Source organism: Xiphias gladius, chromosome 14 (genome assembly GCF_016859285.1).
Source record: "Xiphias gladius isolate SHS-SW01 ecotype Sanya breed wild chromosome 14, ASM1685928v1, whole genome shotgun sequence".
Classification (NCBI taxonomy): domain Eukaryota; kingdom Metazoa; phylum Chordata; class Actinopteri; order Istiophoriformes; family Xiphiidae; genus Xiphias; species Xiphias gladius.
Genome location: NC_053413.1, coordinates 11,864,630 through 11,883,835, shown reverse-complemented (window position 1 = coordinate 11,883,835; position 19,206 = coordinate 11,864,630). Strand labels below are relative to the sequence as shown.

Sequence of the window (19,206 nt, the reverse complement as noted above, 5' to 3'; positions counted from 1 at the left end):
TTTATGTCATGTTTAGTACCTTATCATATAAAAGTGCTTTTACATTTTATATTTTTTGGCATAAAATGTTTGGACCAAATTTAAAAGAGCAGTAAATCTCACAGACAGTATTAGTGGTGGGTGATGAGGGCTGTTTGAGGCTGAAGCACAACAAAGTGGAGATTAAACACACTAACACAAACAATGACACTCCAGCATCCCACAAAAACACACACACTAGTAGTATCCCCCTGTGAGGTCTGTATCACAGAAAAACAGTTTAACACTTCCTCACAGCTGGACGGCAGGATTGATCAATTCGTCAATATTTTGTCTTGATCGTTGAACTGACCCACGCTGCAGGGTGTGTGCACAAGGGGGTGGGGAGAGGGCCTATAAGTGTGTGTTTGTGTGTGTGACCCATGATAATGTTAAAAGCATGGGTTACCAGCCAGAGAGGTCCATAGATGGAAAAAGAGAGGAATGCTTTAATGCATCGATCAGCCTCAATAAGGAGATCTGTGGCGCGCACGCACACATGCATGCACGCACACACACACACACACACACACACACACACACACACACACACACACACACACACACACACATTCACTCAACCTTCAGGCATACGAGCTTAGAGGGAAGTGTGGAATTGACAGGTAAAAACAGAGAAAAAGAGGAATAGTTTGTTTTTTTAGGCTTATCTTAGATAGAGGAGTGGGGTGTGTAGAGACAAAAGGAAATATCTGGTTGTTCATGCACACAGCTATTGGCTATGCACAGAGTAGAATGGGATTTTCCTGGAAATATCATAGATGTAATATAGCAAACACGTGTGCTATTGCACATACGCACTGAAGAGTATGTCAGGGCTATATTGGCGTCTGTGTGCTGGAAATACAGTCTATACAGAATCATGATCCAGCCATGCATTTCTTTTCAGGCACTGTGGATATATCAAAGCCAAGCAGGACCCTGATGAAGAGAAGATGCAGTTCCAGCATGGCCGAGGTAAATACACAAACACATACATCCACACAAATGGAAACAGGAGCAGACATAAACACTATCATTTGTTGCAATCAAATATGGGTGAGTGTGACTTTGTTATCATGTGCTGTACTGAAATTCATCACTGACTTCAGTAACATTACATCATGATGGATACAAATGTAGTGCATTTTGTTTTTGTTTTGTTTTTCAAACTCAGTGACTTATTTTTTAATGTAAGTTTATGCTTATGCAGACACATAACTTGTCTTTAACTTCACAACCACCTGCCATGAATCACATCACTGCCTGTATTTATGACTATAAACAACAAGATGACTATTTCATCAGTTTGAACTCAGTTGAAAACCTCCAGTAGCAAAAGTAAATTACTGTTTATTTATTTACATACAACACTCATACTTTTTTTACATACCCTCGATTGTATTATAAGAACTCAAACAGTTAGAGCTTAAGCATACAGAATACACCTTCCGGCACCTTCGATTAATAAGTATATAAATAATAATGTGGGCCAAATCCCACTTTCCCCCCTACATACAGCTACAGAAGTCCCTAACTGTTACATTCTCAGCTGAATAAACATTGTTTCACACTTTCTGGCAGAGTGAAGCTTCTTATGGGTTACTTTTAAAATTATGAGCTATTTTAACACCATTGCTAACAAAGTAGTTATGTGTTTCATTATGTAATAATTTTTAATGACTCTCAAACAGAGCACCCACGCTCAAGCTCACATTTCAACGTGCATTCACACTACACATAAGTCTGAGTAGGAATCAGTGTCAGCTCCAGGAGACAACTATTTCCCTACTTCAATACCCTATTATTACTATGAACTTCTTTAAAATAATTGTACAATCATATACCCAGCCGAAGCTAAATATGTTAGAATACATTTAACATTCATCTTTCTCTTCCCGTTTCGCCACCTTTCCATTCCTGAAGTTAAGCTTCCAGGCAGTCGGACCTACATCCATCCTCACACCTACGAAGACCCCAACCAAGCTGTCAGAGACTTTGCCAAAGAGATCGATGCTTCCAATATTCGCATAGAGAGAGTCATTGGAGCTGGTGAGTTGGCAGTAAAACAGCATTAGGCTAAATTAATGACTCAAAAAAGCAGTAAAAATTTGAGTGAATTCAAATGACTTAAACTATGGTTAATTTTTAGGGACTCCTTTGAGTCATATCTGTAGCATGGAACTGAACAATAAACATCAAAGTGCAAAATTAACTAATACTGGTCATGTAAAAAAAATCTGGATGCAATTTTGAGTCAATATTAAATCTTACAAAATTTCCAAGAATAGAGATATGAGAGCTCAGATATTCATCAGTACAAGCTCTTATCTTTTTCCTGCAAGTTTCATAGTTTTCTCAAACCTCTGTGTGTATGTGTCTAGGAGAGTTTGGGGAGGTGTGCAGTGGTCGGCTGCGTGTGCAGGGAAAGAGGGAGATTTACGTGGCCATCAAGAGTCTGAAGGCGGGATACTCTGACAAACAGAGGAGGGACTTCCTATCGGAGGCCTCCATCATGGGACAGTTTGACCATCCGAACATCATCAGGCTGGAGGGTGTCGTCACGAGATGTGAGTGACGATTGAAAGCACATCAGCCTGCATGCATGGGTGGATGATGTGTTTGGTTGTGTAATAATACACCCCTTTCTTTTCTCTGTATGTGTGCTGTAGTAAGTGTATTTGAGTTTGCATCTGTCACATACCTGTGTGAGACACAGCAGAGCTGTTGGCGATGTTGCTGGTGACCCTGGATCAGATAAAAGCTCCATTACTATGGTAACAAACTGATGACGCATGGCGGTGTGCATGTGAACGGTGACTGTCCGCCTCTAAAACAGCCACCTGTTTACTTCACATGATTGTGTTAGGCAATTAGAGCAACTGTGTGTTCATTTAGGTGAGATAGACACATGCCTGGTTCAACAAGATAGCTGATTTGTTATCGCTGGGCCTCGCTCTCTGATCACACACACACTCTCTCTCCATCTATCCTGCTCTCGTCTTACATCCCTATCTCACTCTCCCTCTTTCTCTCTCAGTCACTGTCCCTGTAATCTTCTCATTCGATTGCTCCCCGTTTCTCTCTCGCTCTCTGTCTCGCTCAGTCCATCCCAGTCTCCTCTTCTCTCCCTCTAGTGCTCTCTCTCATTGTCTCGCTTACTAAATCTCAGAGTACATCAACGCTAAGCCAGCTAAATTTAAAAACACATCCTATTCTCCTTTTCTGCTGGTTTTGGTCCAACATTTACACTAACGCAGCATGCACGGCATGCTCAGCTGTTTTTGCTGACAGCTTTTGTTGATGCAATCCTCGCCCCTAGAACAATGGAGCTCTTTGCTCTACGGAACTAAACAAAGAAAGACGGAGGAAAGCCTAGTCCTTGTTCTATCCGGGGCATCCCTGCCTTTATGACCCAACAGTACAGTTACATTGGTTTGTTATTTGTACATTGTTATTAGTGTCCATGAGCAGCAAAGATTTGGAGGGAATGGATTGAAAAAAAAAAAAAACAGGTTAGATTATAACCATCATCAACAAATATCAACCCGGATTAAAAAGTTAAAATTAAAACCAAATGTTTACAACGGGGCTCCCATCATCCGCTTCATATTTGCGAGTGTACTAACGATATGGTTTCATTCAGCGTCCACTGGAATTAATGACTTCTGGTTTCTGTTAACCCGACAATGCGTGACATTGTGCGTGCGGCGTAAGTCTGCCTTTTTTCATACCCAAAAACTACTCTTTTTGAAAATGGTATCCGAAGTATAGTAATCAAACAACAGAGCTCTTGCAAAACCATGATGTAAGGCTGGATGGTCCTGGGCTGTGTGGCAGTAAATTCAAGCAATACATTCTGGGATCCCCTATTTTTAATGTCATAACAGGATCGCTTAGTACATGTGTAGTCATCACAGCCTTATTTATGCTGATTTTGCAGTGCAGCAGTGCCTCATTAACAGATAGCAAATCCCTAATTCATGCTCGTTCAGATGGCACACAACAGAAAAATGCCAATGTGGACACATAACCTGTAAATGCAAGTTTTCTTATCCGCTGGCCTACAGTATTCACGTTCTTCAGTGCCACTGCTCTGTACCTCCTCTGGCACCTTGTTATGGGTGAGTGTGAGAGATCTACAGACAAGCAAGAGGAAGAAAGAGACAGTCAGTACAAAGAAACAACTGTAAACACGCAGGCAGACAAATAAACCTCTGTTCTCCCCCTTTGTCACACACACACAGACACATAAAGATCTTCAGTCCATCACACATCGGTGCTCAGTGGCACTTAGGCCAACAACAACAGAGCAAATGCATATGCATAGGCTTTTATCATGAATATTAATAATTCATAAAGTTAATTGGATGTGTTTTTTAGCCTCATGAATATTCATCAGCATGCATATTAAGAATGAGACCCCTCTGAATTTCTTATTCATTTTCTTTTACTGTGTCAGTCTCTCACTCTCTCTCTTTCTCTCATTGTCTAATATGCTGGATGTGTATTAACTGTGACCTTTGGTTAGGATTGAGGCGGTTTGTAGAAGTACTAAAGCAACAAACTAAGTCAAATGTGTTTGTTTTATTCTGACAGGCAGACATGTAATTATGGCACTTTGTTTTCTTTTTTCAGTGGCATACAGACTATTCTGATTTAAAATACCAGAATAAATTAAGGAATTGCTGCCAAAGCCTTGAACTTTTGTGACAGAGGACAATAGCGCAGTTGACAGTGGAAACAGCTAAACAGCAGAACACTGGTTTGACAAGGACCTTACTTTAACGTAATAAGGTGCTCTTTACTTTTCTGTGTTCTGTGAATATAAAAATATGTGTGCGCATGTTGTTTTTGTGGTGTGTGCATGTAATGATTGTCTACTTTTACATGCGTTTCTCTGTGTCTCTCTTCTCACCTGTCTTCACGGCACATTGAGAAGCTGATAGAGCCCCTCAGAAACAAATCTCACTAGTGGAGCTGTAATTTCACAGGTCACGGCCCAGGGTGTGTATGTGCAAGCGAGGGGGTGGGAGTTGAGATGGGTCAATAATTCCTTCAGGCCTTTTTCTCTGGCACCAGCTGGTCCCTTAACACCACCACAGTTTAATCAGCCAAGCTGACCCTGACTGCTCTGGGCTCAGGTGTGTTGGATTGGTTTGCGTAGGTGTAAACAGTGGTAGAATCAGCAGTAGTAGGAGTACTAGAGGCATAAGCAGTAGCAGAAGTAACAGCAGTAACTCTTGTAGTAAAATTAGCAGTAGCAGGTGCAACAATATTAATGCAATACTAATGATACTGTAGCAGTAGCAAAAGATGTAGTATGAGGGCAATAGTATAGTACAATCATAAATTATAGGTAGGTGGATTTTTACCTTTGGACAAAGCCAGGCTAACTGTTCCTCCCTGTTTCTGGTCTATATGCTTGGCTAAGGTAACTGGCTGCTGGCAGTAGCTTCATGTTTACCATACAGACAACAGTGAAAAATGCCTCTCGCAATTTCCTGAAGTGACCTTAGGTGTCCTTTGTTTTGTCTGATGAATAGTCCAAAACAGTTTACTATTACATAAGACAAAGAAAAGTGGCAGACTTTCACATCTGAAGAGCTGAAACGGTACAGCACCTCTAACTGTACATGAAAACACACACACAACAGAAACTTTTCAAATTATCAAAATAGTTAATTTATTGGAATAATCACTTTAGCTCTACAACATAACAGTACAGGAAGCATTAATGCTAGTAGGCACTAATAGTACAGGCGGTCTTGTCGATGTTGCAGAAAAAAGTGCAATAGTAGACTTTGTTGTAGCACTTCTAAGCGCAGATAGTCTTACAAGTAACACTGTCAGCATGATAGTAGTAGTATTAGAAGCAGGAGTAATACAGCCTAGTAGTAGTACAGTGGGGGTTAGTGATGGTGGCAGTTATGGTAGTACTAATGGTTGTATTAGCATTAATTAACATTTTGCACAGCTGTATTTCGTATTGGGTATGTGCATGAGTTCCTATTTTGGCTGTCAGCATTTTCCTTCATTCATTTCTGTGTGTGTGTGTGTGTGTGTGTGTGTGTGTGTGTGTGTGTGTGTGTGTGTGTGTGTGTGTGTGTGTGTGTGTGTGTGTGTGCGCGCGCATGTGCGTGTGTGCGTGTGTGTGCATGTGAGTTCTCGCCGCTTAAAACCTCATAAGCCCCCAACCCCTGCCGCGTGCCACTCTAATAACCTCTTCTACTGTCTGTCACCTGATTGGTGCTATTGTCATGCTAATTAGAGCGCCACATGCAGACAAGGATGAAAAAATAGATCTTCTCTATCTGTCTCCTTAAACATCAGGAAAATGCAGCAATCTGCTCCTTCTTTTCCCTTCCCCTTCTGCATCTCTTTATCTTCCCTTCATCTCCCCCGTCCCTCATTTCATCCATCCGTCCTTTATGTGTTTTACAATCGCTGCAACAATCGGCTCATTTGGAAAACCCTCAATTAACGAGCTCCATCTCATCTGCCCACATTGCGCACACACACACACACACACACACACACACACACACACACACACACACACACACACACACACACACACACACACACACATGCACACAATAAGTGTTTCAATGTTTTGTTTCAGTGTGTTTGAAATTATTCACATTTTTGAATATGTATGCAGATCTGGAGACAAATGAGGAAGAGGAGAAAAAGGACGGGAAAATACAGAAAAGGTGAAGAGGGGTGCGGGATATAGGGGAGAAAGGGGGATGGATGGATGAGATAGGACACAAGAACAAGGAAATGAGAGGAGATGGGGCTTGAGAACAAATGAGGACAAGGGGGAAGATGTGTGAAGAGATTTGAGGAAAAGAGGGGCAGATAGATGAGAGGAGAGATGGCAAGGAGACAAACGTGAGGAAATGAGAGGAGATGAGAGAAAGCGAAGAGTGGGGATGGGGGGGGGGTGAAGAGAGGAGAGGAGATAAGGTTATTGAGTTTCTGTCTCTCTGTTTCTCTGCACCCCTGCATCCTTACATGGCGCTTCCCAGAACAGAGATCTGTCCTGTGTTAAAAGCATTGTATCATTTAGTTCAGACCCTTAACATTAATCAATACAGCAGTTATTTCATTTTCTCATTTGTACCTTGGGCCGCTTCATTCAATAATGCGGTAATGCGGCCCACTGGCACACACACAGATAGCCACTCATAATTCAATTGTCCAGATGTATACCGAGTCTATCACTTTCATTTACATTCACACCAACACACAAAGAAATAGCCTTTCATAATGTAATTTCCCAGATAAACCCTATAGAAGTATCAGTTTCATAGACACACACACAGCAATTCACAAATTCACACACACGCGCAAGACCTAAACGATCCTAGCTTTACCCTGGGTAAAGCCGAGACAACACTTTCTACTTTCACTTAATGAAGAGCTGTAAAAAGGAGCAAACTCCTCTCTGATCCATTCCATAACACACTCCACCTGGCAGAACATCAATACCCAATCTGCACACACACACAAACACACACACACACACACACACACACACACACACACACACATACACCCATACACGGAGTTGTTTCTAGTTCCGCAAACGTCTACGTTGTTTCTGAATGCAATGAAAGGCAATAAATTCGAATGAATATGAATGTGATTTGTTAATAATGTGCTTTCAGGAGGAAACTGAGGAGTGCTTGTAAATTTTTGGTGGAGTGGAGCTCCACATTGAGCTACAGAGGCTCCGTCTTGCCAGTGTATGTGTGTTTGAAGTGTAGATAGCATGTGATGAGGCTGCAACAAGAAGTGAAAGGGATCGTTGTATTGTTGAGTGTGTGTGTGCGTCTTTGCGCTGCCACCTGACAAAAAGAGACAGAATGAGCTAACATACAGCGTGTGAGTGCGTGTGGTCGGTTTTATTGGTAACTTCTGTTATCTTTCAGAGTTGCAGGGATAATTCTGTATGGCAGGTGTCCAGATGATGGCTAGTGATAGTGTGCGCGTGTGTGTGTGTCACATGGGCCTCTAAGCCAAGACAACAGAATAAATTTGTTCATTGTGCTTCTCCCTTGAATGCATCTAACACTGTGGGTCTCAAGGTGATATTCTTCTTCCATGGCAACATACATGGACTTACACACACACATAGCGCACACACACACACACACACACACACACACACTCAAACACATAATTGGTTTTCAAAGGTAGTTTTTTATAGCTCTTTTCCATTTCATGGCTGTCTACTTTGTAGGATATGACATTTATGCTCGTCTGTTCTGTATGGCTACACACAGACAAACAGAATAACATACATGTAGTCACATTCACAGGGTCTACAATCCGGGACACAATTAAGTACACACTCTCACTCACACCTGAACACTCACATCTCTTAGGTGGAGTGAAGGCTGTGAAGAGTTAGACCTCCTGTCAGTCAGGATCAGTCTCAACAACTGTTTTATCTGCCACTGTTGCGACAAACACACCAACAAAACCACACATACACCGATCAGCCACAACACAACATTAAAACCATTTACGGGTTTAATATATGGGTTTTATATAAATTTGTATATAGACATATACATGTAAGGATATATATATGTGTATATGTATGTGCGTGTGTGTGCACATATTCATATACATATACATATACATATACGATCGGTGTATGTTCTCTACCTCTGATCAGGCAGTCATCATCGTGCCGTCCCACCCCACTTGCAGTTCTCTGAAACCAGCTCTCTTTGTCTGTCACACACACACAAAAACACACACACAGAGCAATACACCACACACAAAACAGGCCCCGTGTGCAGATAAATATGACCAGCAGTCCTCACCCCCAGCAGAAGAAAATCCAATTCTCTTTCACTTTTATCCCTGAGACTAATGTTACTGTCAAAGAAGACACCACCACCAGAGACCAGGCGACTCTGTCTGTGTGTGTCCCTTTACGTGTGTGTGTGTGTGTGTGTGTGTGTGTGTGTGTGTGTGTGTGTGTGTGTGTGTGTGTGTGTGTGTGTGTGTGTGTGTGTTTGCTGCAGTGAGATAGTGAATTCATTTAAGGTGATGTATTGCTGTCTTTACCTACAATCTCACTGTAGGCCTCGGTGGTGTTGTTCCTGCCTTTCCATGACAAGCTCTTGACCCCTCCTCATTCTTTTCTTCCCTCATCTTCTCTGATTCAACTCTCTTTCTCCCCCTTTGTCTTACAACCCTTTTCCCTCTTTTTGTCAATACACTCATACACTATACATTCTTTTATATTTATCTTCCATTCACTTATTTTGATATTTCTCTACTCCCTCTCTTTTTCAGTTTAACCAAATGAAGCTTAATGACGTTGTAAACATGTTTCCAAAGCAAAACAATAAAGAGTAAAGCTATAAATACTACATCAAATTAAAAAGTAGTGATATTCAGTCCAAGAAATGAAACTAATAGTTACTAGAAAGAAAGAAAGAAAAAGAAAGAAGGAAGGAAGGAAAGAAAGGTCCTACATAAACACGTCTTATTTTATGAAAAGGAGCTATATAAGGAGAGTTTGAATGAAAGAAAGACTGTGATTTTTGTCTGGGAAACTTTCATTTCTACTTTTTAATATTTTCAGCCTCCTTTAAGAAGACACATTCAAGAACAAGACTTCTGGCTCCACTTCTTTATTGTCTCTCTCCCCCTCTTGTGCCTTCTTTATCTCTCACTCAAGTTTTTTTCCCAGCATCTCTGAGGTCTGATTGGGAAAATGTGACCTATTCATCGGAGCTGACATAGTCTGTGTGTTAACAAGCCAGACACACACACACACACACACACACACACACACACACACACACACACACACACACACACACACACACACACACACAAACAATAATTTGTAACTGCACTCTGTGAGTTTTTGTTATTGGCAAAGCTCAGCTGTAGTGGGAGGGTGGTAGCTAGGGGGAACCCTGTAAAACAGGGACAACTGCTGTTTTTGGTGTGTGAATGTGTGTGTGTGTGTGTGTGTCCGTGCATGTGCTTGCAGGTACTTAGTTAATCATTTGTAAGTCCCACCAGATGCCATCCAGGGGACCATAGTGCATGGGGCCTGTCACTCAGCCGCCCCTTCATCACACACACATGCACAGAAACACACACTCATGCAGGTGCAGGAGCACGGTGATCCGACCAAAACCCCCTTCCCCATGAAGCTGATTAGTATTCATGAGATCTCAGGAGGCCCCCTTACACACACACACACACACACACACACACACACACACACACACACACACACACACACACACACACACACACACACACACACATGCACACACACACATTCTGGTGGATTGGTCCATTCTAATTATCTCCTGGCGTTTATGGAGAGGGCTGATTAGAAGCTGTCAGTGTGACTGATGACGACATGCCATGTTATCCCCCAGAGAGAGGCAGAGAGACAGAGAGGCAGGCTGGTCACAGCTGTGGACTCCACTACTTCTCTGTCCTCGACTCTTTATAGTTGTGTCTTTCTTCCTTGTAATTCTGCTCCAACTAACAGCTGCGTTACAATGTCTCTCTGTAGGTAAGCCAGTGATGATCATAACCGAGTTTATGGAAAATGGATCCCTGGACACTTTCCTCAAGGTGAGTCATGGCTGAGCTAGAAGATAGACAGCGCTCACACCTGACCAAAGTTCAGGGCCAGTCTTCACACAGGCCATGTGGAAAATTATGTCTCAGCTGTAAAGTGTTTGAAATTGTGGAGTTCATCCCCCCAAACTGCTTTACTCGAATGCGCATTCTTTTAAAAATATATAAATGTATCTGACTAAAATTGTCCTTCATCTCTCAAAGCGGGAAAGTTCTGTAAATCTATAAAACTTTACAAAGTCTGCCAAGGACTTCAGTTCAGTCCACCAAGGACTTAAATTAACAAGTAACCTCTAAAATAAACAACACTATTTCAGCTGATCTGAGTTTTTGAAGGGGTTTTGAACCACATTTTTCATATGTGATCATCAAATAAAGAGGGTAAAAGCTACATTTCAGTGCTGAGAAGCATACACTATTGCTTAACACGTAAATGTGTGCAGGTTGTGTGGAAGAATTACTGTCTCATTTTCTAGAAACATGCCATCAATATACAGTAAAAGAAAAATGGAGGTAGTCATGATATACTCAGTACAAATACATACACACAACTTTTTCTTTTGTAAGAATGAGCAGAGAGCATGTGAGAAACATTCAGTCAGATGCATGGCCTCCCTAAACTTTCATCACATGATGTTTGATACTGGGTGTATGAAATGCACTTAGTGCCCATATCCCAGAGCAGAAAGCAGTAGTAGATTGCTAACAAACAGGCAATAAAACAAACTAAATGTATTGCTTTGTGTGCAATATTTGCTCCATTAGGGGATATGAAAATAAACAGTTAATTTCAAATGTAATGAAATACCACCACAGTCACATGGTTAAGAGTAGCAACTGAGAAAAAAATTGAAAATCACCTCCAAAATGCCAAAGAGATTTAAAATAATCAACATTATCATGAATGTATAGAGAGATACAGTCAACTGAGATATACCTAGAGACATTTCTATGCTGATCAAGTCTCTGAAAATGATCACAGTAAACAGCCTGGCTTAAATAAATATTTTGTAGAGCAAGTGATGGAACGGAGTTTAAATCCCTGCCAGAGTATTACAAAAGTAAGTCCTGAGAAGTAGATTTTACTCAAGGTAAATGCTGAACCTCTTATCAGTGAACAGATGTAAAAATCAAGGGAAGGCTGTGGAGGTATTGCTTTGTTATTGAAAACAACATTATTACCAGAGTTAGAAGAGCCTGTCACTTAATACAGTGATCAGCCACAACCTTAAAATGAGTTACTGGTTTTAATGTGGCTGAATGGTGTATATACAGCTAGGTCCATAAGTATTCAAGACAGTGACACAATTTCTGTAATTTTGCCTCTGTACACTACCACAGTGGATTTAAAACCAAGCCATCAAGATGTGATTGAACGCTAGACTTTCAGCTTTAATTCATTCAGTTTGACAAAAATATATCACATTAACCACTTAGGAATTACAGCCATTTTTACACATAGTCCCTCATTTTCATAGGCTCAAAAATAATTGTACAATTGACTGACAATCAGTTTCATGGCCAGGTATAGCCTGTTACCTTGTTATTTCATGACAAATTAAGCAGATAAAAGCTCGATTCCAAGTGTTGAATATATATTCCATTACAAGAATTGATGTTTTTAAGGAATTAGTCCTTCAAGCTATGCTCTGAAAGAAATCACAAACCTGCAGACATGTTCAATTTTTCTATGAAATCTGTATGCATTTTCTCAAACTTGACAGAAGCTTTTTGAAGCATTTCTCTTAAACAAACAAGAATGGCTCTTCATTTAATGGGAGATGCAACAAAACTAGGATATAATAATGTGAAATATAACAAATGTGTTATTTATGATTCCCTTTTCATACACAATATGTAGCAGAAGTGACAAACACACAGTATTTATTTAGTTTACTAGCCCTGAATGAGTTTTGCATACACCCAGATGACTACATTGTTCATTGTGCCCTTGTGTGCCTCACGTTGAAAGTCCCTCTGATTCATATTCAGGGATGTTTGTCAGCCAGTAAAATCACTGCAGTGCTCCAAAGCCATTAAGCCTGTGATGATAGGCCCAATGCTAAATAGACACCAATCCCATCAGCAACACTGAAGCAAAATGAAATGAAATCTGACAGATAAATAATGGCTAAAGCATAATGTCTTGAAACACACACACCCACATACAGTCACACAACAACCCACACACAGAGATAACATGCATGTTGTGTGTTACAGTATGTATTGTAATGAGGGTCATAAAGAGTGCCCTCAGTGGCTCAATATAATTATGGAATCACTTTTACGGGTTTTACAGCTCATCCGTGCTTCTGGCCTCCATGAGTCTTTAATTATGCTGACCATTTAACAAGCAGCTCTCCCTCAGAAATAACAAAACCACTGTTTTGTCAGGGAAGCTCCTCCTTTCTAGTCTCCCTCTCACTATCTTTATCTGTCCCCTCCATCTTTGCATTTTTTTCTTCAAGTTTCTTCTTTTTAGTTTTGGGGCAAAAACTTAAGTAATATGCAAACATTTTTCAAAAAAAGTGTTATTTTCCTCCTTTCTCATTTGTCCCCTTCATCTTCTTGTCTAACCCCCCTGCCCTGCATTTTGTCTCCTCTCTCTTTCCCTGCCCTGCCCAACCTTTCTCCTCCTTCCTGGCAAGGCAATGTGGTGGGCAGATTGATAGAGGAAGTCTGTAGGTTTGTTAGACAGTCCAATCAATCAGCATCTCACAAAACCACCGACTAATTAACTTACTCCACAGCTGCTGAGGGAGAGACAGAGAAAGAACGACAGAGGAAGGGGAGTGCGGGGGGTGCAAAGATGCAGAAAGATGAAGGAAGATAGATAGATGGAGACTGAATCAAAGTTATACAGTTCTCTCTCTCTGAGACAGAGACTGAGGAGAGACAGAGATGGATGGAGAGAACAAAGAGACAGAGGGAAGGATATGATATAACGGAGAGAGGGTGACTGATAACATGGATGGCTTTTTAACGGGGACCGTTAGCCCAGGGCAGAAATAATTGGCAGAGGAAGGTGAGCTGGACTACCATCGATCAACAGGCTATCCTCTCTGCCAAAGACAGCTCAAATCTGAAATCCAGTGAGCTCTGCTTGGGCACATGGTCAGTGTTAGAGAGGAAAGTTTTGTTTGCTCTGTCAGATCCAATCCTCTGCAAGCAGGATTTTTTTTTGTGATTCTCCATTGATCCCTGGGAGGAGAAATTCATCTCTTGCTCGTCACCCTCTGGAGAGAGGTCAAAGCGCAGAGTTAACAGGGTTTGGAAGGGATTCAGACTCTTGCTCAGGGATGCTTCAGAAGCATGGATTGCTGCCCTCACAGGCCCTTGAATCCTGGCTTGAACCTTCACTTCCAGCTGAGGTTGCTGAGGGACCCAGCAGTAATCACTGTGCCACCTCTGCTGCAGCCTAATGTCAGCATTTACACTGTACACTGTGCATTAATTTATCTCTCTCTCTTTCCAGAAACATGACGGCCAGTTCACGGTGATCCAGCTGGTCGGCATGCTGCGAGGCATCGCCTCTGGTATGAAGTACCTGTCAGACATGAGCTACGTTCACAGAGACCTGGCAGCTCGAAACATCCTGGTCAACAGCAACCTGGTGTGTAAGGTGTCGGACTTTGGCCTGAGTCGGGTTCTGGAGGACGACCCAGAGGCTGCCTACACTACAAGGGTAAGACATACTTTCACAGGCTGCGTCTGTCAAAAATAAATGTTATCTCCAATTTCACCCCCTCCTCAACATTATTGTTCCTAATCAAAAAACAGGTTGGCGCAATCCTTACTTAAATCAGATGTACATACATTTATTTTCAAATGGAGAACCCACTCCAACAAGGGTCCAAAAACCATAAAAGAAATATGCCTGCAAATAATTAGTCATATTAGTCCTGACATATATGTTATTTTTCCTTGCACTTCACAGGTCACACGCTTTTTTGCCTTAAAAACCTCCTGTGATTATTAAGACTAAATATTATTTATGAATTGTATCCCAGGTTGGTTCTCTACCAGCCAGTACTGTTCTTTCTCCACCCAGTTTATCAAAGCAAAAAACTATCCCAGCCTGCATTTTACATTAACCACCGGCTATAGTGGAGACTTTGAGCACGACTCAGAACTATTATAATTTTGGTCCTATAGCTGTTATTCTGTTGTCAAATAAAGTTTTGATATTTTCTACTGGTGAGAAATTAACCATTTAGATATTCAAATATTTTGTTGATTTACTACCATAATGCATGCTTAAAACTTTTCTCCAATGTTTTTTGGAGATGTGTGAGGACCCACTTGCCAGGTAAGTACAACCTGTCATCTTGGCAGCTAATATGCAGTTGATCGTCGTCCATGGTCATTTCCACGGAAAACAGTCCTGACTAAATAAGCCCCTTTGTAATTTATTAGGGGCTCTGACGTCTCCATGGCATTTTAAACATAAGATATATATATATATATATATATATATATATATATATATATATATATATATATATATATATATATAGATCTCAATGTTGAAAACTATCTCAATGTTGAAAACTATTATTTTTTTAATTTATCTGAAGGTAAAGTTAAGGTTGATATTTTGCATTGGACAGTTAATATAGTACAATAGCACTGCCTCTGTTGTGGTTGTTTTGTTGTTGTTTTTTTTGATTCCTTAAATGGAAAAAATAAAAAAAAATTAAATATATACATGAGAATGAATAGCAGCAGTGTGGTGTATGATAATAAATACAATAAGTAAAATAACAGTGAGGATAGCGTCTGTATCTGTTCACCACATCTCATGGTCAACACAGTTGAAAACTATTTTTTTTAAAAACCTAATTCAGTCAAGTGGACCACTTTGTTAAGATAGAGTATGTTAAGGTGTTAAGGTGTAATCACCAGAGCCAAGATGAGCTGGTGATGTCAGCAAGAATGCTTTTACCACGCACAACTGATGGTATAAACGTATGCTGTTCTCAAAATTAAATGCATCCACAGGATGAATGTATACACACAAACTCCACAGCCCTTTTATATTTTTGTCTATATATAGTCAAATCGAAGAAGTCTTTGGTAACATAACCATCCTCTCACAGAGCTCTGAGAGAATGAAGGAACTCAAACGTCAGTGAGTTAAACCACTTCGGAGTACCTCATCTAAAATGCCCACAAGGAGATGGCATTATTCATATTCATAGGAAGTGTTGGGGATGTTATTTTTAATATGGCATTAGCATTGCCCTGGGAGGAGTGTATCAGCCGCTGACTGCTCTATTGCAATCACACACACACTCCGACTGATGTCAGGAGACCTAGATGGAGAGCTGCAGGCATGGAGGGGAGAGGGAAAGGGAGAGGCCGATGCAGAGATGGGGAAGAGACAAGGAGAGAGAAGTGGATATCAAATAAGACTGAGATCTAGAGAGGCTGAGAGAGAAAATTTAAGGAAGGTAAGGGGAAGGATCCAGTGAGGGCTGTTAAGAGAAAAAAAAAGATGGTGTAGGGGTGGACAAGGGGGGGTGGAAATGAAAGTACAGTACCGAGTGACTTGGCAGCTTTGTCTTTTATTTGACTTTGACCAAGCAGAGATGGGGAATGCTAGGTGGTGCAGAGGCAGCTGCCGCATGTTAAAAAGCTGAACCGAGCCCTATAGAGGTACCGTCTTTGTGTAGACGAGAGAGAGAGGGCGGGGTATCACACTGCCTATTGTGTCTATACAGTTGGTTTTATGGAATCCTTTTGATCTGCGCATCAACAACAAAGGCAGGAGCAGCATCGAAGAAGAAAGGGAAATCGATGGCAACAGAAAGTGACCTTATGTTGTGGGAATATTAGAGAGGAGTGTTGTTCTGTCAAGTTGGTGTATAATCTCATCTGCCCTGTTATTGTAGGCACCAGGCTTCACTGCGGGCACCATCTTAGAATTTTCCTTTTCAGATCTGCTCTTGATTTACTACCACACTTAGCCAAAAACATACCAATAAAACAATCTTTAAATATTTACACTATTATACACAGGGTAAAACATTGTGTTCATGGTGACATATTCAGTGTGCCAAGAATATGCTGACTGTGATGTAAATCATTTATAGGGAGGGAAGATCCCCATCAGATGGACGGCCCCAGAGGCTATAGCCTACAGGAAGTTCACCTCAGCCAGTGATGTGTGGAGTTACGGTATCGTCATGTGGGAGGTGATTTCATATGGAGAGAGGCCCTACTGGGAGATGTCCAACCAGGATGTGAGTCATAAACACATACATCATGTCTCTGCTACAGTATTAACAACGTTATATTTTTTCCTCAAACCTCAGCTCAGTTCTTAACTATGAAAATCAAATTTCCTGGCCTTTTTATTTCCCTTTCTTGTACTGATTACAGAACTTGATATCTGCCTCTATCTCCTTGTAGGTGATCAAAGCAATAGATGAGGGCTACCGTCTCCCTGCTCCGATGGACTGTCCTGTGGTGTTGCACCAGCTCATGTTGGACTGCTGGGAGAAAGGACGCAGCGACAGGCCAAAGTTTGGACAGATTGTTACAATCCTGGACAAGCTCATCAGAAACCCAGCCAGCCTCAGAGAGCTGGCAAACAGCTCAGTATGGTGAGTGGGAGAAAGCTAAATTCAACACTTGGACTGACACATGCATACGTTATAGTCTTGAGATACTTGGATTAGATTATAGGATGGTACATGCATAGAAGACATAATCACTGGCTTAGATCTACATTGTACATCTACTTTGTCAGTATTGAAAACTGTGCAAAGTAGGAAGTGTCATTATTTTCAGTGAAATCACATTCTTATCTTTCATTCAACAAAGTAATATTTGTCAGTGTACAAAATATATAAATATAGGTTTCAGGTTTTGCATACCCATAGTCTCACATTCAGTTTAGACACCCTGCCTCCCCGGCTGTATTCAAAACATCCATAGCATATCATTACATTTACATTTTGCACTTCAGGCATTTGGCTGATGCTCTGAACCAGACCAACAGACAGAGTGTGCAGCAGAAGATATTTCAGTCCTTTTCAGAGGAGACAGAAGACAGTCTAAACAGAAAAAAGAAAATCCCTGCACAACTGAAAAGACAGCAGAAACTCAAAAAGCACTACTAACAAGAGGCTACACATTGTAGACAGAATGAACAACATTATCAGAAAGAAGGGTCTTACACACAGGACTTATAGACTATGGCATGGCTTTAAATGAAGGACATACAGCACTGTATGTAATTGCATATTGTACGTAAGTGCAGATGCAATGAGACCTGTGTATGTAGGGTATATACCAAGTTTGAGCGTTAAAATGAATAAACACAGATCATTCATAACAATTTATAACAAAAGGAAGCAAGCAAATAAGTCAGTATTGGACAATAGTGGATTTGAGTCTGTCATGCAGCGGCTGTTGCAGAATTGAAACTATTCTGTCCAAATCCAGACCCAGCACCATGAATAAGCATTAACTAGCGCCTCAAATGTGCCCCTGACAGTTTTTATTACTATTACTATTTATGATTATGAATACTCTAACAGAAGTTAGATTTAGTATCAGTTCCAAGGCCAAATAACTGCCCTTAGCACAAGTCGGAAACTGTTATTTAGCCACTCAACAGTCTGAAACTTAATTGAGTTGTGAGTGTGCTTTGTATCCCAGCAGGGAGGACCCGTCCACCCCAGAGTTCAGTGTGAGCACAGTGGATGAGTGGTTGGAGGCCATCAAGATGGGCCAGTATAAGGAGAGCTTTTCCAGTGCTGGATATGTCAGCTTGGACTCAATCCTCTACATCAGTGTCAGGTACAGATGGCTGGTGTCTCATCCCTGTTAAATGAACCACTCAAAAGGTCAAGATTGTCAGTAAAGACATATTACATTCCGCTTGGGTGTCATTTGAAATTAAAGAAGGGGATTTAAACAAGTATCTTGGACAAGAAAATCTCAGCAGCTGCTTGGCATTTGCAGGACATAGATTTATTAGATAGATTTATTTCTCTAAAAATATCATTAATAAATCCTATTTTTTCTGTATTTTTTCTGTCTTCCTTGTAGTGAATTGGGTAAGATGGGTGTGACTCTGGCTGGCCACCAGAAGAAGATTTTGTCCAGTGTGCAGAGCCTGCAGACCCAGGGGACACACGTCCAAGTATAACAGTGTCCACATAAACACACAGTGAGACAGAGCCAAAATGGATGCTCCCGTGACGAGTTCCCCCCTGAAATGGAGTTGCAACGGATACTCTGTGCTCGGGCCTTCATTGATTTTGAGACACACTGAGATGGAGACAACACGGACACTTGACTCCTTCACCTTTTCGCAGTTTCACCATTCTTCCCATCCTCGATGGGCACTTCTGGCTTTAGCACTCAGAGTCCCAGCAACACAACCACCATTATGGAGCAACAGAGAGACGCATGTCCAACATCAGGCCACATGTAGAGCATCCCAGATCATTTCACATCATATCAGCTCAACAAAAGAAGAAAAAAAAAAGATTTTTAACAAAAGAAATGACAAAAAAACAAATCAGAATATAATTATCA

General features: G+C 41.0%; 1 protein-coding gene across 1 annotated transcript in view; it reads left to right on the top strand.

Annotated features, from left to right (window-relative positions):
• The window catches only part of epha4b (eph receptor A4b), an 81,582-nt gene extending 62,768 nt beyond the window's left edge, over positions 1 to 18,814 (top strand). The window contains exons 11-19 of the mRNA XM_040142989.1: positions 926 to 993; positions 1,942 to 2,067; positions 2,400 to 2,585; positions 10,586 to 10,647; positions 14,129 to 14,338; positions 16,749 to 16,898; positions 17,068 to 17,261; positions 18,322 to 18,462; positions 18,715 to 18,814. Of these exons, the coding sequence (XP_039998923.1) occupies positions 926 to 993; positions 1,942 to 2,067; positions 2,400 to 2,585; positions 10,586 to 10,647; positions 14,129 to 14,338; positions 16,749 to 16,898; positions 17,068 to 17,261; positions 18,322 to 18,462; positions 18,715 to 18,814 (1,237 nt within the window). The remainder of the gene's footprint in view (positions 1 to 925; positions 994 to 1,941; positions 2,068 to 2,399; positions 2,586 to 10,585; positions 10,648 to 14,128; positions 14,339 to 16,748; positions 16,899 to 17,067; positions 17,262 to 18,321; positions 18,463 to 18,714) is intronic.
• Positions 18,815 to 19,206: the final 392 nt, after the last annotated feature.